Here is a 26,100-nt window from a genome sequence, read left to right as displayed (position 1 = left end):
CACAGAAGTGAGGTAAGTGGTGTGCTAAATTGAACGCAATTCATACTTTTTGGGCTGAGGCCCGTTCTCCTATTACATTAGGTGAGAGAGAATTACATAGGCAGAGACAATATTGCAGCTGTTCAACTGTTACAAGACGCTCGTGGCCTCGGTGAAATGACATTTCAATAACTGCAGCAGTCTCAGGTGACTAACTGTAAATGAGGACGAATGAGAAAAATTAAAATGACATCCTTTAGTTTTAGTTCCCAAAGTGATCAGTAATTAAAAAAATAAAATGAAATTCTATCAGTTCAATTAAAGAGGAAAACACTATTAAAAGCTTAAAGGGAAGAGAACCCTTTAAACATGGTTTTATTCGAGTCAGTGGAGCTTAATCTGTCAAAACTGGCGACTCTGTTGTGGTTTTCCAACCCAAGGTGAACGCGATTGACAGAAATTTCAAGCTCAGTTTGTGCACAACAGCAGGTGCCGTTGCAGAATCATCGACTTGACTACAAATGACTGTAACGGTGTAAATACCCTCTAAAATGCCTCTGCTTTAACAGACCCGACAGCATTCAAAGGAACTGCAACAAACGGATGCTATATAATTTGCAGCTTTTCTAAACAATGTCTTGAAATGTATCTGAACGAAACTGGTTGTTGAGGAAAATAGAGAAAATCCTCCAACGTGTGTAAATGTTATGAATCAATGTTCTATGGGCTGAACTGGCAGGTTATTACCTGGTTCCTTCCTGTAGGCGCCAGCGTGAGAAGAACGGTGCTCAGTCAACAGCAGCAACAACTCAAGTTGTGCACGAGTTTACGTATTCTCTATTTTCTAGTCAGGACGAATGCGATTTCTGCTTAAACATGGGCACCATAGTTTCCTGCATCGTACAGTTGAGTCACAGCAGAATGTTCCTCTTTTGAATCCCGGGACAGGCCTTTTTTTTATGGTCAGGTTAACTGGAGAGTCTAAATTTCCCAGGATGGGATTGAGTGTCTGTGCTGGTTTGTCTACATGTGGCTCTGCGATGGACTGACAACCTGTCCAGCATTGGAAGGAGAGCCGGGATGCACTCTGGCAGATCCCTGGGACCCTGCATAGAAATGACTGGTTGCAGATGAATGGGTGGATTCTAACATACTACCATGGATGCTTTTCATTTCAGATTGACTTTCTAACATCTAACAGGCTTCTTAATTTACATGTATTCAGTGTTTGGAGAAGACACAAACAACAAACTGTGTAAAGGGATAGGGTTAGGGCTGTGCGATTAATCGATTTTAAATCTAAATCGGATTTATTAATCACAATCGATGTTAAAAAAAGGAAAATCGGAAAATCGATTTTCCTTTTTTGCAGCTGGCTGCATTACAGACAGAGCCCGTCATCTTTGTTTGGTCAAGAAAATTCTAAATGTTGTCACTTTACTAAACTCAAGGAGGATTTACAGTATCTTTCAATTGCACTTCATTCCCAATAGGGAAATTTGTTTGCTATTTTTCTTTAAAAATAAAGATCAAATATTTGAAACAATTTATTAATTCAATTTATTTATTATAAAAAATCGAAATCGAAAATCGGGTTTTCAGAGAAAAAAAATCGGGATTTTATTTTTGTCCAAAATCGCCCAGCCCTAGATAGGGATAGGCTAGATAGATAGGCATATATCTTTAACAATGAGTTAAAGATATATGCCAAATTTCCATCCATCCATCCATCCATCCATCCATCCATCCATCCATCCATCCATCCATCCATCCATCCATCCATCCATCCATCCATCCATCCATCCATCCATCCATCCATCCAGGTGACGGTCTCCCTGGTGGTTGTAACACCCTCACCAGACTATCCTGACCATTGCTTTTATATGTCGTGTCCATTTTAAACATCTTCTTTTAAACAAACTTCTGTGAACTGTGTGCAATCTGCAAACTTCTGAGCCAAATTTAAACCCTTCTCATTTTTTCCCTCTGTCTGATACAATCTATATATTTGCCAGTTTTCCAAAAGATAACCTCTACACTTATAAAATAACGATGTGGACTGTTAAACTCAGAGGTCGTTTGTCAAAACAGGATGTAGAAAAACTAGACCATTTTTTATTTCACTTTTTACACTGGTCATCCCTCCACAGCTGCAGATGGTGAAAAATGCAGAAGCGAGAGTTCATGCAGACACAGAGAGTTCTCATCACATCCCACTAATTCTGAATTCTTAAACAGTGAATCACAGCATAGAAAAATCAAAGTACCGCTGCTCATTTTTAAACCACTGAAGGGGGGCGGACCACGCTACTTCAGACATGTTTCGGCGGTATACAGCTGGGAGAACTCTCAGATCTATAGAAAGAAACCTACTGATCATACCTGCAGGAACAAGCACACAGCTGAAAAACCCCCTCAGATACCACCATGCAAAGTTTTCCAACAATCCTGCAGAAACTATCCATCAGAAGCCAGTTTTCAATATAAACTTAACACAACTGTTCTCAGCTCACGTTTTCCTAACTGATGAATCATTTTTAATTACATCAGGCGGTAAAATTGAGCGTAACAAGTTGTCAAATGTTGTGGAGAACAAACTAAAATAGCATTATCGTGTAACAAAAATGGTTGTGCATCTATCATTTATCCCCTATTGAATATGTTGCTCCTGCATACAAAAAGTAAGATCTTTGAAAAAGGTTACTGGAAAATAAAAGCAGTCTCCAGAGACTTGCAGAAGCATGGCGCGCTAACATACAAGTACATCCCAAATGAGATTCCTACTCACAGAAAAGCAGAGGTGGATAATCCAGGCGGCATAAAGTAAAGATCGTGTTCCAGTTGTTCCAATCACTAAACCAGCTCCTCTGCAGGTAGATGGCAGGTCGCTAGTGAAAACACCTGCTCTAAATGTACAGGCTGAGCCAGAAACACGGCAGGGTTTAAATAAAAATAAAACCGGAGAAGCTGGGCTGCAGAGAAGTTGCCGTTTTAATTAAAGCCTGCAAAAATTGTTCCATTTAAATTGAAGAGAAAAAGTTTCTAGGAACCATATCAAGGAAATGCAACTTAAAACCATTTTCATAATCCAAGTCTGAAGTCTTTGTTTTCAAACTTTTAATCCATACTGTACTTAATTACGGTTCTATGTCGTAAAGCACTTTGAAATACGCTCGCCTATAATTAAAATAGATACGAGCTGAATTAAAAACACTCAAAAATGAAGCTTAACTTACCGTTGACCACCACGGCGATGTCCACAAAATCGATCTCCCCGCGGGCCTCCACGCTGGCCTCACAGCGGTACACGCCTTCATCCACCTTGGTCATCTGAAGGATCTGCAGGTTGTTGTTGGGCAGCACCTGGAACCTGCCTTCACACACGACAGGAGACCGAGCGAGAGACATTCACGCTGGGTGTAAAGCACTGCCAATCCTCAAGTTCAGCTCATTTACCTGATAAAGCCCACACAGATAAACACTCAGGTAATTACAGCTCCACACTACTGTGCAAAGATTGGCCCGGACTATCGCGGCCACCATCTCATTTCTCTCCAACGATATTTATAACCAAGGATTGCAATTAGAGTGAAATGATTAAAGAAGGAGGAGGAAAAAAAAACCCCTTCCTCTGGATGTCTCATCACTTTAGTGGCACAGAAGATTTGAATTTCAATTAAAAAAGTGACAGATTCAAGGATTCAAGGGGTCACTCTTTCTAATCAGTGCAGACATGTTTTTTTTTCCCTGCAAGGAGAAAGTGGAAGAAATGTAGAGAGCCGTGTATCAAGGAGATGGTGAAGATGAAATGATGAAGCCTACACACCGATTCGGACTGTTGCTGCAGACTTGCACAGTGAAAGATGAGTAGTAAGAGTGCATCTCTCCTCTGAGTGCTTCTCTCCCTCTGTCTTTTCTTTGCAAATTAGGTAGACCGTCCTCCTGGTATTTAGAAATATTAAAGCTGAAAGGGGTGAGCTTAGCAGGGGAGAGCTCTATAAATGATATACATCATCTTCTGCTCAAAGGGAGGGAAAGATGATTGACAATGCCAAGGAAATTCTTGTGGGGAGAATTTGCAGTATAATCCAAACGCATCCATTGGATTGTTATGTTTCTTTTATTTAAGATGTGGGTTGTGTATTTGCCTTTTGTCTCATGGGAAGCAGCATCTCCGAATGTCACCATCCAGCTGCTCTATAATCCATCCTCTCAGTAGCATGTTTGCATGGGTTTTGTCCAAATTAGATGCCTCCTCCGAGGCTGATGGGGTTTCTATTCATAGAATTCTATATCCTTGTCTTATTATGAGTCCGCACAAAGGAAGGAAAAAGCATTTCCTAGAGAACTGTAATTTTGGCACATTAGCAGACCTTTTCAACAAGAATGAGAACATTGAGGCTCATGAGCAGCTCTTCTCTCAATACGCAAGTGCATTTGGCATATTTACATTCAAAAAGCAAATCCTCTGAGAATGTTTCATCTGGCAACTTTTATTATAGTCATACATCACCGCAAATATCAAAGCTGACTGATGAGCAGTATTGTTGGCTGTTCTATCCTGTTATTTCAGTGCCATTCCTGCTACTCTGTGCTATAAAATCAACACTATAAAACATCTCTTATATGAGTTGGAGCTGATAAATTTTGAGCAACAGTAATTTTTAGTGACATTCTGTCTTTTTATCTGACTTGAGACCCCCGAGATAGCGTATGAGGAAGGAAAAACAATGCTACACAGCAGACCCATCACATTTGTTGGAGTCGGCATCGACCTGATGTGTAGTTGCAATTCTGGGGAGGTCCATATCAGGCCCGGGCAGAGGTTTAAGCTTATGCTTCTTCCCCGCTGCAGTTATATGTCACTGCTTTAGTGTGGAAACATAAAACACACACAACTTTCACCTCGACTCCGTCCAGGATTTACTGTAGTGTGGTATCCTCTTCAGTTTTAGTTTTAGCTACCAGTGGGGACAGGTATGGGACAGATGCTGAGGAAAAGTTATCTAACATTTTTGTCAAGTTATACTGAAAGTTGTATTTTAACATTTTATAAAAAGGCCTGCACAGTATGTTGAAAATGTTATGTCACTGCAATAACATGTGCAACATCAATAGGGGAAGTATTCTCCGTGCATTTAAGTCTCAATGTTAATAATCACTAATACAGATCACTAATCACTCACTGCACTGAATCTTCTAAAATGAGTTTTTTCTCTTTTTGGTTTGCTATATTCATGCTCTTTTTAAGGGATCCCCCCTTCCCTGCTTTAAATAAACCACATTGAGGTCATAGAGATAATAGATTTCTGTAAATAGGCTTTTTACTGCCTGGGGCTTATGTTAGCAAAGCCTGAAGCCAAGTTTTATTCTTAAAAAAGGTCTATGTTGGTAAAGAAAAGACACCAACACCATATCAGTACATGTACTCGGGTCTTATTAAGTTCATAAAGTCTGCCATGGAGCCATGGATGCATACATTTGGTTTAACCTCCCTTATATCGTCCTCACAAGGTAGGCAGCTACTAGATGGTCATGAGATCTCCCCTTAAAGCCGGGCAGACACTGTGCGATTGTCGGCTCGTTTTGAACAGATTTTCCAGCCGTGCGACTATTTTTTGGATCGGGCCAGATTTTGACCCAATCGTTGCTCGTGCCTCATGCAGTAAACGTGGGGTAACAATGAGAGATTAACACTTCACGACGAGAGAGTAACACCTCACGATGAGCTCCCGATCACAAATCGTGTGCTCGCAAGAAAATCCAACGTGTTTGAAATCCTGGTCGCTCCTCGTGAAGGTTTCGCACAGTTGAAGCAGCTACGACCCGATTGGACTCATCCTTTCACAGAGAGCATGCGGAATCTCTGATGTCACGTTAAAAACTATTATTTGTTTGCAAATTCACATTACAAATCATGTTTTAATAGCAGAAGAAAAGGCCGCATTTTCCACGTCTGCCCAGCCAATTCCTTGTCCAATCACGACATTGTCTAATCTTTTTTCATTTATCGCCACACAGAATGGCACAAATTGCTAAAGGCTGATTTATGGTTCCGCGTTGCGGGTCGCCACCATAATTCAGGCTTAAGGCCGCGCTTTGTTTTTGCTGAGCATCTTCGGTGTCTCCCAGTTCAGGGTTCCTCCTCTTCAACTTATTTTTGACGTTGCAGTTCCAGTACACAGAAGTCCGATGTGAGGATTATGATCATATAGTGTGAGCAGACGGATCGCATCAGAGCATCGGGACGTACAGTGTGAGAACATAAATCGTGGGCTGTGAACTTTTGAACTCAGCGATCTAGTCGTGCAGTTTGAGATGGGGCTGAATCAAACGATTTAAAATATCGCACAGTGTATGCCCAGCTTAACTAGTAATCAAAATCCTGTACTTTTAATTCAATCTTATCCCAGTCATATTCCGAAATGTATTAGACCAAAAGTCACTTCTATGGTCAATTCTAGAAGCATCATTTATTTAATTTAGACCTTTCAAAACCATCAACATCTGCTGTTATTTGCCTTGCAAGGTTCTTATTACTTACAAGAGTCGCCGGATCAACTAAGACTCCGACTGCCAAAAAAACAACCTTCTTTAACCCAGAACCTTTTTATCCTCAAGAAAGTCAGTACAGTACAAATATGCATGTAATGAAGCATAAAAATTTATAGTGGAATTTAAATGATCTACTTCTATTCAGCTTAATAATAATAACAATAAAAAAAATGAAACGGTAATGTAGATGGAATGAGAAGCCAAGTGATCATAACTTACTGTTGTACTCCTCAGTGATCTCTCTGTCCTGGTAGTACCACACCACCACGGGAACCGGCGAGCTAATGACATCACACACCACCTCCGCCGTCTCTCCATGGCGGAACTCCTGCGGTGACTGAACATCCCGGAACGTCAGCCTCTCTGGGAGATCAAACAAGATGGAGATTTAACAGCTTTTTTTTTTCCCCCCTCTGAGCATTCAGGCAATTTATTGCAAGTCTGAACATCAAAAGGAAAATGAGAAGCAATTGCTGTGCTCTTACTGTCCTGTTACAGACGACTGTTTGGAGACAGAACTTAAGGTTATGGGGGGTTAGAAGTTTTTTTTCTCCAAAAAACACATTTTCTTACAATTTTCTGTCGGGATTGTATCCTCTGAGGGAAATGTTCCAATTTCAAAGTAGTTTGCTGGTTTTGTTCATTATAAAAGGTTTAAATGTTGGGCTGGCCAAGCGGCTGAGCAGAAAAAAAAAACATGTGTCTGCAAAAAGAAAAATTTAATAAAAAATGCAATTTTGAAAACACATTTTGGACAGTTTGGTAGAAATATGCTGCTGGTTTAAGTCTATAACAGGTTTATAAACTTCGATTCTGGAAGGTCTTATAATTGAAGAACGCAGGCTGAATGCTCATTCTCTGTTTGACATGCACCAAACTAGCCACTGTGCAGACAGGATGGTGGTAGTTTTCTTTCATAAAAAGAAAACAAATACACTTAATTTTCCACCATAACACCACCACCACCACCACAATTTCAATTCAATTCAATTTATTTATTTAATGACAGGGACTGTACATGTTAATGAACACGAGTGTAAACATGTATGGTTATAGCCATAGGCTAATTTCCAACATTCGTCCCTGTGGCAAATCAATGACAGACATCTCCAAGGCTAAAGTCACTAAGTAAATAAACTACAAGGCTAAAGTCACTAAGTAAATAAACTACGGACTATTTAAAGACCTAAGGGCAAATTAATGTCAGCCATAAGGAAGTCTGGGAATGAATGTGGGTCACTTGGCTCAGTGTGAACACAGACCTGCACTCTGGTACAGGCCAGAAACAGCACTGTTGAGAGATCTGGAGAGTTGGTCTCAGTACGACTATCAGCCAACGCTGCTGTGGTTTGTTCGTGGTGTGAAAGCTCTGCAGGCTCCAGCTCAGACCGACTGTGGGCTGACTGCACGTGTTCAGCTAACAAGTCTCTGCTGAAAGTAACCAGTTGAGTCATTTTGGACACTTAGTTGGGTCAGGATGTTAGTTAGGTGTTTCAAATGTGTCCCATTAGCAGGTGGCTTTTAGGCAGAACAGTGCTCAGTATATATATATATATATATATATATATATATATATATATATATATATATATATATATATATATATATATATATATATATATATAGTATTGGTTTCCATTAGCCAGGGTCAGGACTAGGGGTGTAACGATACACTAATCTCACGATACGGTACGATACACGATATTGAGGTCACGATTACGATATGATATTATAGCAGTATTTTTTTAACAACCTTGAATGAGGTAGTCATGAGGAAATTGTCTTTTATTTGAAAGACACAAAATACAAAATAATGCTGTGCGTTTGCCCTATTGTTACAGTTTGTAATGGTTTATAACTGTTTAAGTTTTAAAGAGAAAGCCAGGCCAACCATTTTCCACAAACTGAACTAAAAGTAAATGTCAGGTTTGCATTATGATTTTCAGTTTCATACAAGTACAAATATTTTGCCACAAACTGAATAGTTTCTCTCATGTATGATTTGACTTTTTTCTTTTCCAGAAATTTAACAACTAAAATTAAATAAATAAATACAAGTAAATAAATACATACAATTTTACATCATAAAAAAGAATGATTCATGCTCACCTTATATGTGTAAGAGGAGATTTATTTGTGTTAAGAAGGTTATTTTGTTAATTCAGGGTTCATTATTTTATAAATATATTCTTTATATTCTGTAAATCAGGGACTATAATGACACTAGTCAGTTTATCTGTATTGATTAGTCTGTTTTAGATTGGGCGGAGTGATACGCCACAGTACGGCACTAGGTGCTGTGTTGATGTTCTAAAATCCTACACTGTTGAGGGACATTAAAGTAGACTGGAACTCAGCAGAAGTTGTCCCCGTGTTTATCCTACTCACGACCCCAAAAAGGTTTAATTTAATAAGGTAAGGCTTAACTCTACACCAGACTTACATAAGTAAAGGTTCAGACCTCAAAACGGGACCACAAGACGGGACTAGTTTCTTCTGAGCGGAGGAAGATTTTGGTCCGCGCGGTCCGGCCGCGGTCGCGGTCGGATGCGCGTTACTAGTCAACACAATAGATTAATATTAATAACCCAATATCGCGATACACTTTGTCACCTCCACGACACATATTGTGACATTTTTGTATCGCAAAATTTCGTGGCACGATATATTGTTACACCCCTAGTCAGGACCTAAACCTAAGAGGCTGGAACTGTATCAAGACCGCCCTCCTCTTCAGTCCTTTTAGCCGTTGTTTCTCGATCATAGTGTCGGACCCTGTCGGATCAACTGACTTAGTAATCCAACGTGCCACACCACTGGTGGCTGTAGTGCACCACTATTTTGGTTCATAAACAGACAGGAACAGTAAAGAATGACAACTAACTAGAATGAGAAGATCAACACTGAGGAACCGAGATGGTTGCTGCATTTCTGTTTGCTGGCAATAAATGAGAAGAGCTGACTCAAACTCAAAGGGAACATCAAAACTTACAGTCAACCTTTTCTGATCTTCCTATAGCCTATTCAGTCAGCAACACAATCCAACACCATCTCCCCACCCAGCAGTTTTCAGGGTCACGTTTAATTACCCGACACATGGGATGGTAATGGAGGCGCATCAAGACTCAAGTTACAGTCAAAGAGCCGTAGATGGAAACCTGTCCAACATCTCTCTTGCATGGCTGGGAACCTCGTCGTTCCAGTAGTAGGGGAAGTGGGGGGGGTAGGGGGATCGAAAGTCTTAGGGATATAGATTCAAATTCTTACCCCCTGTGAATCAATTCCATCTGAGCAAAAGGGGATAGATGGATGTTGCAGATTTGTGCAGCCAAAAGCTGCAACAGCCTGTGATGCAATACGATCAGTTCAAAATGTGAATCACTTGCAAACATTTACAATGCAAGTAATGTATGTGCTACGATTGGATGAGTAGGTTTTTACCCTTAAATATAAAATAGAACATGACACAAATCACTCCTGGTCCATTTAAATCTCTCTGATTACACAGCACACGAGTTAGAAGGACACCTTTTTCATTTGCTGCCAGTTGCAACCATTACACGAGGAAGAGAAAAAAAAAAGATCAATAAATTATTCTGGAGCCTTTATGTTTGTAGAAGTGGATGCAAACACAGGGAGCCTTTGATTCCTTTTGATCATAGATTCTGCTTAGAACTACTTGAAAGCTGTGTTGTCCTGCTAAACAAACATTTGGTGTTTTAGATAAGTAGCTTTAATGAGAACACTATTCTCATGCGGGCCTCCCCCACCAGCAGCACGATCCCTCTTGGCCCCCCATTCTCCCTCAGATCAGCATCTCTAATGTGTGTGGGGGTGGCTCCGCCGCCGCCACGGACACCTGCTATCACCTGCGTGCTGCATTGTGAAGGCGTGAATAAATCAGCAAAAACTCCCCTATCAGTCTCCTCCGTTAGCGAGCCTTCAGCATTAGCATTTTGGCCATGTGATTTATGCCAGGCTGCTTCCTAAAATGAGCTTTCACTCCACGACTGCACCCTCTGCCCATGGACGTGTCTGGCATCTCAGTGTCTTCATTAACTTCAAGGATGCCTTTGCATGTTTTTGCCATTCGCTCTGTTGGTTTCTCATCATTTTCACATCATTCGCGCCACTCTTATTTCTAAAACTCACTTTTCTTCTCTTCGGTTTCCCTTTCTCTCTGTAAGGGTTTAAAAGTTCTGCTGTCAGTAGTTCCTAATGTTTGTATCCCTTTTTCCACCTCTTTTGTAGTCATGCTGCTCTACAAGGGAATCGGTAAGGAAAACATGGTCTCTGGGGTAACACTCTACTGCACACTTGACACAAGCAAATTGAAAATATACTCGGCACTAAAGACTTTCCCCTCCATTGTCGCAGTTACACAATGAAGTTAACTGTCTCATATGAGCCAATTTCCCTGGACTCGTCTCAACCGGGATCCAGATCAGTTATGCCGTCATTACCGGCTCATTTTGACAGTTTTAGAAAGTAGGCGTTCGCAACTCTGCTGTCACGTCCATTAACACGCAGGAGGGAAACAAAGGGAGCTGGATCAGACAGGCAGTGAGTCTGTTACCACGGGCAACAAAAGCATGATATTAGTTTTAAAAAAAGGTCATAATTGAAGCAATAATTGCACAGAGACCAAAGTACAGTATGCCAAAGGAAATGGCTCAACAGGAACATTACATCTTGTTTTTGTGTTGTTCCGAGATGCCAAATTACCTTCACATTCAGCAGTTTTGAGATGTTTAAAAGGAACATTCTGGAGTTAGCAATCCTATTAATGGAGTGCAAGGAGTGTAAACTTTCATTAGGATCCAAAATTAAAGCAGTTTCAAGTGAGAACGGAATTTAAGCAGCATTTAACGGTAGCACTGCGGGCAACTGACCTGCATAAAAACAAACTACAACTAAAGCCTTTGACAAAACCCCAACGTCATTCCACTGAATTGGATGTGGAAAGAGGAAATAAATGTCACTTTTGACTAAAGCGTTCATTGTGGCTCATTCTCAGCCTGTAACTATCAGGGAGATCAGTTGCTAAGCTAACAGCTCTGTGAAGCTGATAGCAATGGTTAGCATGCTACATGCTGGTGCTAAGTGGGACTACAATGCTAATATTTGCTAAGCCAGCTGTAAATTCAGCAGCAAAATCAGGTTTACTGGCCAAGTCAGGTCAAAAAAGACAGGGAATTTGACTCTGGTTGTTTCGCTCACTGGACAGTAAATAGACAAATGACCACTGTTATATACAATTTTAAAAAAGTGAAAGGTGCAGCAGTATGAGGTAGACATGGTTATTGAAAGGTGCATTGTTACAGCATATGATTGTGGTATTATTAATATTTATATTATTATTATTATACAGTGGTTGATTACTCTGAGACTCTGAGTTCATCAGAGCAACAGCTTGGGGGAATAAACTGTCTCTGAGTTTGGAGGTTTTAGCGTACAGTTCTCTGTACATCCGTCCAGAGGGAGGAGTTCAAACAGACTGTGTCCTGGGTGTGAGGGGTCTGCAGAGATGCTACCTGCCCGTAACATAACAAAACCCAGTAACATTCAAAAAGAACAAACAGATGAAGCTCACTTTTTGTTAATATGAAATGTTTTGCAGCTATTAAGAATACGACAGCAGCTACCACCTAGGAGCTACTGACAGTTAGCAGTCTCTCCCTCTCAGGTCAGACTCTCCTGTCCAACATGCAGTTGTCCAAGCGATCCGCCCGAGGGCTCCTCGCCTGCTCTGGCTGCACGCTAGCCAACTTTCTGCTTTGAGCTCCAGGCAGATTCTCCTCCACATGCTGCTCATCCAATCTCCAGCCCCTGCCGTGAGAGAGAGCGGCGCCCGGTTGTCATGGAAACAATGGTTTTAGAGAGCTGGTTATGTGCTGAATGAATGAAGGGCTGAGTGGTGGCAGGTGTGATTGAGGCTGTGCTGTCTGCTCTAATGCTTCACTGGAGGAGGATGAAAAGGCAGCTTCACAGCAGGTGTGAACTTCCACAGTGTGCACGTGCACGTGATTGTCTGTGCGCACATTTGTTTCCTTGAATTCTTCTACCTTGAAGTTTCCTCCAATTAATCTGGGGAAGATCCCTGATCAAAGCCCCAGTGCATGAGGGTATTTGGTTAGTCACATCTCAGAGCTTACTTACTTCTTATGCAATGTTGGGAAAAAAAAAAGTGCCTAATTCTTGAATTATAACGTTAATCCCTTCCACATCACTGTTCGGCCGTAGGGTGGTGCAAGTAATAGGTGTTTTTTTTAAACTCTAACTCCAGTCAGGTCTTTGCAAGGTTTTTCAAAATATTTAACTGATTTGATTGTATTTCATTCAGTTTTATGTTCTATACATTTCATAACTGCCGTGGAGATCTAAATGCTCTTTAAAAAGGCATCTCCCTTTTGCATGAAAGGATGCAACTTTAAAAAAAATAAAATAAATTGGTTTATAATTTATGTTAGAAAGTCGTAACAAACTTCTGTTGAACCAGCGTTTGAAGGTCTTTTTAAAGTAATACAATCCAATTACCGTCAAGATGCAAAAAGCTCCATATTTTTATCAAAAATGTACATGATCAGCAGTCTTCTCATCTTTTTATGTCCACAGGACGTCGCAGCAGTGAACTTTGAGTGAGAGTTCAGTGAGCAGTGAGAGCTAAGCTAGCATTCTCACTCAAGGACACTTTAAAAAGGGGCAAATGGCAGTTAATTTACTGCGCGCCGTTAAGATTAAACTTCTGATGGGGCAGTCTCCGTAACCGCTGGGCCTCCCTCTGCCTCATAACATTAAGTTTTGCTCAGGAAATAGTAATGGGTCACCAAGGCAGGTTAGGCTCGCTGCCACGTCCCTCATTAGGTTTGACAGGATCCAAGTCCCCTGGCATCGCTGGCAGTCATTATCCTGAATCGCAAGAATGATTATAACAAACATGCTCAACCAAGCTCGCACAAAAAGTCACAAAGTCAAAGGTACTTGTGGACCTGAAGAGCATGGAGACGGAGTACGGAGCTGTGGGAATGATGGTAATATGAATCACTTGTCCTCGCCTGTCAAACACTAATGCGGGAGCTGGATTCTCTCCACGTCTTCTCGGGGCAGAACACATCAGGTAGACCTGTAAATGCACACGCATGTCATCAGGCAAGCTTACGGTAAATTTCCAGCACCACCGAGGCCTCCGCTGTGTGACCGCTGGCGTCAGTGGCCTGGCAGCGGTAGATCCCCGCGTCTTCAATGATGGCGTTGTAGATGATGAGCCTGGATCGTGACGTCTCCGTGTGCAGCGACATTCGCTTTGAGGGGACGATGCGCTCGCCCTGGGGGTTGTACCACTCCAGCCTTACCGGCTCTCCGATAGCTGCAAGCAGGAAGGTAAAGACACGGAAAATAAACCAACTAGGACTGTCTTTTAGTCATTTCATCAGCAAATTTAGATCACTTATCTTTTCAAATTGACACCCATTGCATTGAAAGAAATTATTTTTGATGACAATTGATTTTTTTTCTCATGTTTTACAGATCCAGCATCAAAGTTTGACAAAACAAGAGCATACATTACAAACTATGCAAAGAGAAGCATGCTTGTGTGTACAAACAAAGTTAAACCATAAATCTGACCAGATGGTTTTTGCTGAATGAATCTTAGAAAACTACCACTTTCTTGTTTTTTACCCTCTATTTATTTTATAAATGTTGTATTGGTTGCTTAGAGGCTTTGGCCTGATGTTTACTCAGCGTCACCTGGCTCATTCTTGCAATGTTTCGCTTAAAGCTACTATGTGGGAAGTTTAGTTCTGACCACATGGGGGCAGCGCATCACAACAAAGTTGGCTGTGTTTCAAATAATATGCTTAACCATGCTCAAACATGGTGTACTTTGTACCCACAATATTTTTAGTGCGGAGCCTGTAATTGTGCTCTATTGGAAACTTTTCCTCCTCAGCTGCTTCACCCGTGTTACTACCATGTTACGGTTAAGTTTTGACTTTTATCATAAGTTCCCCAAAAAATGAACCAACTTTTCCTTGATAGATGTATATATACATATATATGTATACGTTTTCCAAATAAAAATACAACAAACAAGTTTCTGATCACTTTGGCTACATCACCAAGATGACAAACAGCTTCTCCATTGCCCAGGTTCACCATTAGGTACTGCAGCATACTGTGCATTGAAAATCTTAGCGTTAATGCACTTGCATGCTCACATAGTAGGTGCACAAGTGCATGGTTTGGAACATGATGACAAAAAAAAATACATCTCTGGTGGGTAAAGTGTTAAGAGAGATGCTGGACCATCCCCACTCACTGGATCAGTATTTTCCTTAACCGTTTTGCCACAGCAGAACTACACGCCCCCATGTCGCCAGAGTTTGTATTGCTCCTGCATGTTTAAATTTTGTTACCCATTTCTTAAAATGTATTGATAAATCTAAAAGGCATAGTCAACAAAACTGTCCCTTCAGATATCAACCGATCCAATATCAAAATATCTGGTAACTGGAATAACCCATGAGGTGAAAAAAACAAACCCTCAAACAATTTTAAATAATTTATCCACAATTAATGCTTCACTATGTCAAAAACGAATTTTACTTGCTGGCCTAACAGCGGCAAAAAAGATAATTGCAGTAAGATGGAAACCACCACACACATCTCCCGTGGTATTTGACTTTTCTTGACATTATCTATCTGGAAAAATCTACAGCCCGAACCCATAATGCAAAACAACTAAATATTTTATTTTGGTATATGACAGCAGATCAAATTAAAGCCAAACTTGAAAGATGTATTTAAAATTGATATAGACTACTTGTTGCCGCTATCCTTTACCAGTTTTTGATATTATGTTTTGCCTTTTTTATTGTTGTATTATCTTTGTTTTCCTGTTTTCCTTATTATTAATTATTCATTGTTTTCATCGAATGCTTAGGTCCGAGGGGTGGGTTTGGAAGGGGGTGAAAATATGTGTATAATGTTTGTTTGACATTGACATTGTGGATACCACCATTTATATTTTAAAAAAAGAAAAGAAATATAAATAACATTTGATCACAAAATAAATATTGATAAATCTAAAAGGCATCTAAAAGACAGATCCAATGGAATATCTAAATATCTAGTAACTGGAATAACCCATGAGATGAAAAAAAACAAACAAAACCATTGTGCCGTTCAGCTCATGCAGTGTTTTTGAATGAGCTTCGTCGCTTTCTAAAGTATTCCCAACAAAGTTTTACCATCAGTACAGTTACTGTAATCTTACTATCTGCTGAAGATTATTGCGCAGAAATATTCAATTCAATTTCAATTCAATTCAATTGTATTTATATAGCGTCTATTACAACAGAATTTGTCTCTAGGTGCTTTCTAGAGACCCAGAACATGACCTCCAAGCAATAATTACATAAACATAAAAATAAACATTGGCAGGTAAAAACTTCCCCAAGTGGAATAAAACCTTAAGCCAAACAGTGGCAGGAAAAACTGCCCTTTTAGCTAGCTGAGGGAAAACACAGGCTGAAAGTATATGAATCTAAAATGTACTGGTAATAATGAAATAGGGACGAATGTATGTGACAAATCATGTAGTTATTTCTTTGATTACTGTATTTATGAGTGGACTCGCACACGGATAAACAAACAAATGATGAAAAGCTTGCTCAAACCCTGGTGCTGGCATGCGCCCTGTGAAACGAACTCATTTGGGACTGCTGCCCATCACTTAGGCACAACCTGTAACTCAAGGGAAGAAATGGAGGGGCCAGACGAGCAACTCAAATGTCTTTTTAGGAAAATGACAGACACCGTTGGTGAAAGCAGCCATCGGGTTGAATGTTCCCTTTTTTCTTCACCATCGACTAACCCCTGAGCAAAGCTTTTAACCTCAGCAACAGATCTTAGCAGGCAGCAGAAGGGGACTCGACAGCTCCCAGGTGTAATTTGGAGATGATGGTCTATAAGGCGTACGGCATCACCATGGTGCACCAGCACAAAGCTAAATGATGACACATTAGCCTCTTGATGCCTGCACTTCATAGCAAACACGTAGGCTCCGAGCCACACGTGCCAACGCCGATTATCATCACTTTCTCTGAATGCATGTCTGCAACTAGTTAGTCTCACAGCACACAGATCTGAAGGCTCTGCAACCCAACGGAGCCTTGCGGTTCATCTGGGCACTTGGAAGGAATAGATAAGGGCCTTGCATCGCTACAGGCGTCTCTTTCCACTCGCAACCATCACAGCGTTATCGCCTCTCCACACTATACGGCGTGTTGACAGCAGAGACAGTTAAACGTTGGAGCTGGTGGAGCTAGCGTGGTGACAGCCCAGTTGGTTTGCAGATGATCCGAGAAGACATGAGCGTTTGCACGCTCACCCCAGCCTCCCTCTGTGCTTCTTTATGTCTGCAGGCTTTGATAAATCCTTAAGTCATAGATTCTTCAAAAGGAAGAATAGTACCACGGTGATGACGATGCCTACACAAAGGCGCTTTGATTGGTCACGGCTTCCAAGAGACGGGAGTGTTAGCTTTCAATTTTGTTTTTCTATGTCTATGGAAACATAACAAGAACAAGCAATGCACTTCATACGTGGAATATGTATCCACTTGAACTACAGCAGTGGTCTCTACGGTTGGTAAAATGACTTCTGGTGCCAAAGTTTACCGAGCAGAAACCCAAACCTTCCTACATCCCCACTGCGGCTGCCGCTGAAACCTCGTTAGTAACTGATTCAAGCCTCAGCGGAGAAAGATCGCTGATGAAGAGAAAAAAAAAGATCTGAGCAGGAAGGGGATCTGACTGAAAGTATGTATACTGATGAAACAAACATTTGCTCTGGAGTGTTGGGAATGTTCTGATGGGAGCACCAACAGGACCATCTCTGCTTTTGTCAACTAAAGGGAACAGCAGCAGCTGGACAACATTTGTCATCTTGGGTGTAGAGTATTTCATGTAATGCTGACGCACTAATATTTAGTGTGGTTGTTATCTACAAAAGAATGACGAATGAATCCAGATGGCTGGACAGGAAACACGGAGGATTTAGAGAAGGAGAACGATGGACAGCCAGAAAGCAAGTTTAAACTACTTCTCTCAACTGACAGACAATGAGGGATCTGTCGCCTCTCTATGTGGGTAATACAGAGAATAAAACCTGCAGTAGGAGTGTTACCATTAGAGGAGAAGCTGCAGTGCCTGTTAACAGACGATGCTGTGCTCGTGAACGAGCTTTGCTGCAAACATTCATTTATAAGAAAGTTAAAAAGCCTTGTTGGGAGAAAATTGGAAACTGACTATTTTTGCTAGTTTTAATAATTCTAGGCAAGAAAACATTTCTTACCTCACAGGCAGAGATAATTTTGCTAAAAATACGATAATTTCAAGTACTGTTTAGAGTCCACTTTTCTAAAGCTCGACTCTCACAGATCTATCCCAGTGTCACTGACGAATGCGACAAATGTCATGCCTCGTCCTGCAATTTAACCCATATGTTTTACTCTTGCCCACTACTTTCTCGCTTTTGGTCGAATTATTTTGACACCATGTCAAAAATACTCTCGGTGAATATAAAAGTCTCCCCCCATGTTGCCATATTCGGGCTCCCAGAGGACCATGGCCGGTTTACTTCAAACCAAATAGACATTTTGGCTTTTACTTCCTTACTGGCAAGACGCCACCTTCTTCTCCACTGGAAGTCGACTAAGGCTCCTTCTAGTACCCAGTGGCTCAACGACACCATGTTTTTTCTGAAGCTGGAAAAGATTAAATATTCACTGAAAGGTAGTTGCAACAAATTTTATAATAAGTGGCTTCCCTTTCTTACATTCTTCCACTCTCTCCAGTCCCTGCCTCCTGATTGACGGACCCCCCCCCCCCTCCCTCTCTTCTCTCATTCCTTTCTTTCTTCCTCCTTTTTATTTATCTTTTTATTTACTTTTCTTTTGTTTTTGGGTTTTTTTTTTTTTTTTCCCCCTTTTTATTCATCTATTTTGTTAATTCATACTGTTTAGCTTAAATACTTAAATATTACTTATATATAAGAATATAATAATTTTCGTGTATTTGTCATTGTTTTGTGTGGATTTTTTGTTCTGTTCTTAATCCCAAAAAAAAAAAAAAAAGGAGGTAGACTGTATATCTTTTTTTTGTTTATTCCTGTTCAACTGTGCCTTACCCCCTAATAAAAATATCAAAACAAAAAAAAAATACGATAATTTCTACTAGATTCATGAATATTAGGCTAATTTCTAGAGGGGTACACCATGTTGGTTGTGATGTCCATGTTACCTGTCCAGAGACTTTATTTATATTTATTTTATAGATCAGTGCTTATAAGTATACAAACTCCTGTTTTGACCATGAAAGACCTCCAGAAAGACTCATCAGGTCCTGGAGGGGAGGTTCACTGATCCATGGAGCCATGCATACAAATATGACCTTCATTTAGGGTGCTTTCACACCTGTACCGTTTCAAGCAGTTGTACCGGAACAGGGAACGTTTCCCCCTAAAGATCGGAACGTTTGGTATATGTGAACACAGCAATCGCGCTCTGAAACGGTACAAAACAAGCGATCCGAGATCGCCTAGGAGAGGTGGTCTCGGCCCGATTCCAATCGAGACCTGAAACGGTTAATTTTTTTTATTTGTAGTGAGAACATAATCCACACAGCAACCGACACAACTCCATTCATTGTGTATGTGCGACCGCGGCGCAAGGAGAAGAGTAGGTGCAGCCTCCACCACCTTCTCTCCTATTGGACATGCCGAGATGTCGTCCCAGCACGGCACAAATTAAACATTGTATGAAATTAAACAATGTTCAATTCGGGCAGGGTTTGCGCAGCGCAAACCCTGCCCGAATTGAACAGCAGCGCAAACCCGGCTGCGGCAGGCGGCCTCTCGTCCGCTGCCGAGCTCCGCTCTGCGCCGAGCGCATAAGCCTGATTTATGGTTCCGCGTTAAATCGACGCAGTGCCTACGCTGTACTTTACGCCGTAGGCTCTGCGTTGGTGTAACGCGGAACCATAAATGAGCCAAAGCCAACGGCTGTGCTGCGCTGAAAGGGGCGTGTTGTTTATCCCGGGGTGCGGAAGAGGAAACTCCTTCCGCGTTCATTTGACCAATCAGAGAGCAGCTGGTTAGCGCATGGAATTTGTTATCAGCTTTGAAACGGTACAGACGTTTGCCTTGTGAACACAAATTCCACAAACGAGAAACGGAACAACTGTATCGATTCAGCCCCTGAAACGGAACAAAACAAACGGGCCACAGGTGTGAAAGCACCCTAAGACACTGAAGGGAAAACAAAATAACATAAAACAAAAAAACTACCGGTCAACAACTTTCGGGTCTATGGTGCCAGATCTGCTCGGCTGAGCCCACAGCGAAACCTCGAGCGGCTGACCCGGGGACTCGGTCCCACCAGACCTCGGCTAGTCCTCGCTTCAGCTCTGACAGCATTTCAAATTATTTCATATTGAGATTTTTGGACAGATTTGTCCTGTTCCTCTTATCGACCCCATGAACAAATAGTAATCACTGAGGTGAGAACACAGGAAATTAACAAACCTAGTGTTCGGGTGTTCATAATTTTTCAGTCTTTTTCAACAAATCAAGATTTTAAAAACACTTTGTTACAAGGTGACACAATAACAAAGGTTTTTCTTCTTCCTCTCGCGCGTAGACGACTTAGGGCAAACACAATTTCTGTTGCGGTTCCTTCTCTCCTTATCTGCAACTTTTCTCACTCATCTTTTCTCTTCCTGACCTCCAACACCTCTAGTTCTTTCTCCGTCTCCCATGCTGCCACGGCCCCAATTCAACTCCACAAAATGCTTTTTCAGAGCACATGAATGAAGTTGTTCTGAATCAAGAAAGCAGCTTCTGCTGACGCGGCGCCACTCACATTTACTTCTAAAAGCCACAATCTGTGAATGGGTGACAAACCCTTCAGCTAAAAAAAAAAAAAGCAAGGGAGAAGAGGTTTGAACGTCAGTCTAATCGGAAAGACTGGACTGGCTTCACCCTCCTATAGCCAAAAGTACGAAAAATAGACGGGTAAAGTATAAATGTAATATTCCACCAGTCAGCTAATGTTCCTACAGGAGCAATCTGGAACAATGAGTCCTGAGCTGTAAATGTTAATGGAAAAGACGACAGCAAGCTTTTAGCTTTTACTGCTTTACCAGTGTTAAACAAGATGTGACCTTTTGATCAAATTCAGAACAAAATCAACCTAAAATCCATCCCCTTGAGTCTCCCTCTTGTATTAAAGACATTGAGGTTGTTGTCTTTAGATTTAAATGCACAGTTGTCATCTTTTTGAGAAAAACATGACAAATGAGCGTCCCACCGGTTCCTCCATTGCGACAGCACACGCTGAAAGCATGTTACGTCAAGCTCTCTCTGCTCACTTTTCTGTACGCACGTAAGAACTGGACAACAGTCAGGTTTTTTGGCAGAGAACCTGGAAGTTTTTCCATTACTCCGCGTTGACAGGAACTGATGCAATTCAAGCCCTATTAGTCCAAAAATGTGGGAAAAAGGCACATCAAGCAGGTGTAGAAGCCCGAGGAGGGCAGGGGTTTTAGGGTGGGGAATAGAGGAGGGCAGGCGTTTTAGGGTGGGGAATAGAGGAGGGCAGGGGTTTTAGGGTGAGGAATAGAGGAGGGCAGGCATTTTAGGGTGGGGAATAGAGGAGGGCAGGGGTTTTAGGGTGGGGAATAGAGAAGGGCAGGCGTTTTAGGGTGGGGAATAGAGGAGGGCAGGGGTTTTAGGGTGGGGAATAGAGGAGGGCAGGGGTTTTAGGGTGGGGAATAGAGGAGGGCAGGGGTTTTAGGGTGGGGAATAGAGGAGGGCTGGGGTTTTAGGGTGGGGAATAGAGGAGGAGAGGGGTTTTAGGGTGGGAAATAGAGGAGGGCTGGGGTTTTAGGGTGGGGAATAGAGGAGGGCTGGGGTTTTAGGGTAGAATAGAGGAGGGCAGGGGTTTTAGGGTGGGGAATAGAGGAGGGCAGGGGTTTTAGGGTGGGGAATAGAGGAGGAGAGGGGTTTTAGGGTGGGGAATAGAGGAGGGCAGGGGTTTTAGGGTGGGGAATAGAGGAGGGCAGGGGTTTTAGGGTGGAGAATAGAGGAGGGCAGGAGTTTTAGGGTGGGGAATAGAGGAGGGCTGGGGTTTTAGGGTGGGGAATAGAGGAGGAGAGGGGTTTTAGGGTGGGGAATAGAGGAGGGCTGGGGTTTTAGGGTGGGGAATAGAGGAGGAGAGGGGTTTTAGGGTGGGGAATAGAGGAGGGCAGGGGTTTTAGGGCGGGGAATAGAGGAGGGCAGGGGTTTTAGGGTGGGGAATAGAGGAGGGCTGGGGTTTTAGGGTGGGGAATAGAGGAGGGCTGGGGTTTTAGGGTGGGGAATAGAGGAGGGCAGGGGTTTTAGGGTGGGGAATAGAGGAGGGCTGGGGTTTTAGGGTGGGGAATAGAGGAGGGCTGGGGTTTTAGGGTGGGGAATAGAGGAGGGCAGGGGTTTTAGGGTGGGGAATAGAGGAGGGCAGGCGTTTTAGGGCGGGGAATAGAGGAGGGCAGGCGTTTTAGGGCGGGGAATAGAGGAGGGCTGGGGTTTTAGGGTGGGGAATAGAGGAGGGCAGGGGTTTTAGGGTGGGGAATAGAGGAGGGCAGGGGTTTTAGGGTGGGGAATAGAGGAGGGCAGGGGTTTTAGGGTGGGGAATAGAGGAGGGCTGGGGTTTTAGGGTGGGGAATAGAGGGGTGGGGTTTTAGGGTGGGGAATAGAGAGGGCAGGGGTTTTAGGGTGGGGAATAGAGGAGGACAGGGGTTTTAGGGTGGGGAATAGAGGAGGGGTGGGGTTTTAGGGTGGGGAATAGAGAGGGCAGGGGTTTTAGGGTGGGGAATAGAGGAGGGCAGGGGTTTTAGGGTGGGGAATAGAGGAGGGCTGGGGTTTTAGGGTGGGGAATAGAGGAGGGCTGGGGTTTTAGGGTGGGGAATAGAGGAGGGCAGGGGTTTTAGGGTGGGGAATAGAGGAGGGCAGGCGTTTTAGGGCGGGGAATAGAGGAGGGCAGGCGTTTTAGGGCGGGGAATAGAGGAGGGCTGGGGTTTTAGGGTGGGGAATAGAGGAGGGCAGGGGTTTTAGGGTGGGGAATAGAGGAGGGCAGGGGTTTTAGGGTGGGGAATAGAGGAGGGCAGGGGTTTTAGGGTGGGGAATAGAGGAGGGCTGGGGTTTTAGGGTGGGGAATAGAGGGGTGGGGTTTTAGGGTGGGGAATAGAGAGGGCAGGGGTTTTAGGGTGGGGAATAGAGGAGGACAGGGGTTTTAGGGTGGGGAATAGAGGAGGGGTGGGGTTTTAGGGTGGGGAATAGAGAGGGCAGGGGTTTTAGGGTGGGGAATAGAGGAGGGCAGGGGTTTTAGGGTGGGGAATAGAGGAGGGCTGGGGTTTTAGGGTGGGGAATAGAGGAGGGCTGGGGTTTTAGGGTGGGGAATAGAGGAGGGCAGGGGTTTTAGGGTGGGGAATAGAGGAGGGCAGGCGTTTTAGGGCGGGGAATAGAGGAGGGCAGGCGTTTTAGGGCGGGGAATAGAGGAGGGCTGGGGTTTTAGGGTGGGGAATAGAGGAGGGCAGGGGTTTTAGGGTGGGGAATAGAGGAGGGCAGGGGTTTTAGGGTGGGGAATAGAGGAGGGCAGGGGTTTTAGGGTGGGGAATAGAGGAGGGCTGGGGTTTTAGGGTGGGGAATAGAGGGGTGGGGTTTTAGGGTGGGGAATAGAGAGGGCAGGGGTTTTAGGGTGGGGAATAGAGGAGGACAGGGGTTTTAGGGTGGGGAATAGAGGAGGGCAGGGGTTTTAGGGTGGGGAATAGAGAGGGCAGGGGTTTTAGGGTGGGGAATAGAGGAGGGCAGGGGTTTTAGGGTGGGGAATAGAGGAGGGCTGGGGTTTTAGGGTGGGGAATAGAGGAGGGCTGGGGTTTTAGGGTGGGGAATAGAGGAGGGCAGGGGTTTTAGGGTGGGGAATAGAGGAGGGCAGGCGTTTTAGGGCGGGGAATAGAGGAGGGCAGGCGTTTTAGGGCGGGGAATAGAGGAGGGCTGGGGTTTTAGGGTGGGGAATAGAGGAGGGCAGGGGTTTTAGGGTGGGGAATAGAGGAGGGCAGGGGTTTTAGGGTGGGGAATAGAGGAGGGCAGGGGTTTTAGGGTGGGGAATAGAGGAGGGCAGGGGTTTTAGGGTGGGGAATAGAGGAGGGCTGGGGTTTTAGGGTGGGGAATAGAGGGGTGGGGTTTTAGGGTGGGGAATAGAGAGGGCAGGGGTTTTAGGGTGGGGAATAGAGGAGGACAGGGGTTTTAGGGTGGGGAATAGAGGAGGGGTGGGGTTTTAGGGTGGGGAATAGAGAGGGCAGGGGTTTTAGGGTGGGGAATAGAGGAGGGCAGGGGTTTTAGGGTGGGGAATAGAGGAGGGCTGGGGTTTTAGGGTGGGGAATAGAGGAGGGCAGGGGGTTTTAGGGTGGGGAATAGAGGAGGGTTGGGTGGGCTTAAGGTTGGGAGAGATAAGGGAGCTGGGTTACGGTTGGGATGGGGCATACAACATGACATGCATAGCAGCCAATCAGAGAGAGACTAGGGCGGGTCTTGACGTGGCCGTAGTAGGATTTATAAATTTGCTTCAGTACAGTTTAGTACAGTTAACAGCAAAACAAGCCACACCCTCTTTGACATGAGGATCTTACACCTCTGTTACGTCTTTATTCACAGCTCAGAAGTCAAGACGATCAAAGGTGCCAAGTAGCTGCACACCGTCAGCTACAGACCACACTTCTAATTATGCATACATTTGTTGCATATTTAATTTGACCTGTGTTGTACATAAAAATTCACCACCTGTACAGTTACCATCGATGTGAAATCATGCTGGAAATACGTTCATTTCTAAATGCAGAGTTGGACAGTTTAACATGGGGATCAATGGAGATTGATGGCTTTTGGAGTCAAAGTGGTCAAAGAATTTCAATTTTGTTCACTTCCTGCATTGTAAAAGATCCACAAAGCCGTCCACATGAACACACTTGTGACCTTAAAGTAAGTGTAAGGGCCCAACTGTGCAATTTCCACAAAAAAAAAAAAGAAAAATCATACAACAGCGTAATAAAGTAATTTTAGAGTTTGGACGGCTCCTAAAATCTGAAGCATTATTTCAACCTAAACATTTGTAGATTTAAAAAGAAAAAAATAAACATTTGGCAAATAAGACAATTGATTTCACTTCAGTTCCTTTGTATCAAGATGCACACGTTTACATGCCTCCTCTCCACCCGACTGAACCATGAAAAAAAACAACCTGCATAAGTCTGATCCTTTTTTTAATACAAAGTTCTTATTTTAATAGCTATGAGGACTGGGAATCGAAGTGATAAAATTAGAGGTCTTAAATAAATAAAAATAGATCTGCTGTGGCATGTCCAAAAAGGGAAAAGGCAAAGGGAATTTATCAAATCACATCCCAATTTATTGCTCCCGTTTTCAATTTACCTGTTTTAACTGCTCTATTTTCCCATCGAAGTGCATTTTAATCACCTCTAGTTTATTAGTCCTCATAAACATTACTTGGCAGCTGGAAGTCAAAGAGCTACTTCAACAACCCCAAACATAAACCCGTGCTGATCTGTTATTTTGCATGTTTACTTCAGTGTCACCGGGCTTTTTGCTTTTTGGCTCCAACTGCTCTTCCCTGCTTTTCAGCCTCCTCCTTTTAGCTGAACTCCATAGTTTATGTGTCAAAATAAATAAATAAACAAATAAATAAATCAAGCTTAGTGCGAGAGTCTGTGGTGGAAAAGGCAGAAAGAAATCAACAGGTGACATTTCTTCTCAGGCACTTTGAGCGTGGACGGCGGCTACTCAGCTCCCACCTCCGCCTCTATTTTACCTCAGAAGCTTTTTCCACTCCTCTCACTTCTGATGTTTTCACAGATAAAGCTTTACCTTTGCCCTACAATTGCTGCCAGTTTGATTTCATTCACCTCCACTTCTCTACCCAGCCGCTGCGTCCACCTCGGCACACCTCTGCTGCCTCCTCCCAGCGTGTCTGCCGTCCCTCGGCGGCCGGCTGCACGCTGCGTGGGCTGGCAGGAGAGAGCGGCGGCCAGCGGGAGGTGGGCAGGGCCGGCTGGACAGCGCTGCCACCCCCGCCGAGCTGCTGCCCCGACACCGGGTTCACAGCTATTGTGTAGAAGCGCCATTCAGAGAGGACAATGAGAGCGGGAGCCTCCTTAGACTGTGTTATGTGACCCTTCTAAAAGCACACTTACCTTACCTACACACACGGAAAACAAATTCAAAAGAAAGTATTTGGCATCTGTACCTGTGCAGATGAAGAACTTGGACTCGCCGACACTCAACTCCACTTTGTTCAAGGATATGGACACCTGCATGACAGCTGTAGGAGACAGAAACAGAAAGGAAACGAGGAAAAAGATTAGCTTCTTTAAGTGGAACCACAGGAATTTTACATTTGCTCAATGGAGAGATAAAACATCCGTTTTCTCAAACGCTTCAGCTTCTCCAACACAT

At 43.2% G+C, this 26,100-nt stretch overlaps 1 protein-coding gene across 5 annotated transcripts in view; it reads right to left on the bottom strand.

The window, feature by feature from the left end:
- The window catches only part of LOC133425087 (neural cell adhesion molecule 2-like), a 436,069-nt gene that overhangs the window by 118,988 nt on the left and 290,981 nt on the right, over window positions 1-26,100 (bottom strand). For all 5 annotated transcript variants that reach the window (XM_061715764.1, XM_061715765.1, XM_061715766.1 and 2 more), the window contains exons 2-5: window positions 25,892-25,966; window positions 13,694-13,900; window positions 6,754-6,897; window positions 3,216-3,353 (exon numbers count right to left, since the gene is read on the bottom strand). In XM_061715764.1, the coding sequence (XP_061571748.1) occupies window positions 3,216-3,353; window positions 6,754-6,897; window positions 13,694-13,900; window positions 25,892-25,966 (564 nt within the window). The remainder of the gene's footprint in view (window positions 1-3,215; window positions 3,354-6,753; window positions 6,898-13,693; window positions 13,901-25,891; window positions 25,967-26,100) is intronic.

Source organism: Cololabis saira, chromosome 24 (assembly GCF_033807715.1).
Source record: "Cololabis saira isolate AMF1-May2022 chromosome 24, fColSai1.1, whole genome shotgun sequence".
NCBI lineage: Eukaryota > Metazoa > Chordata > Actinopteri > Beloniformes > Belonidae > Cololabis > Cololabis saira.
The sequence above is the reverse complement of the archived record's forward strand: the minus strand, read 5'-3'. Positions and strand labels throughout refer to the sequence as shown.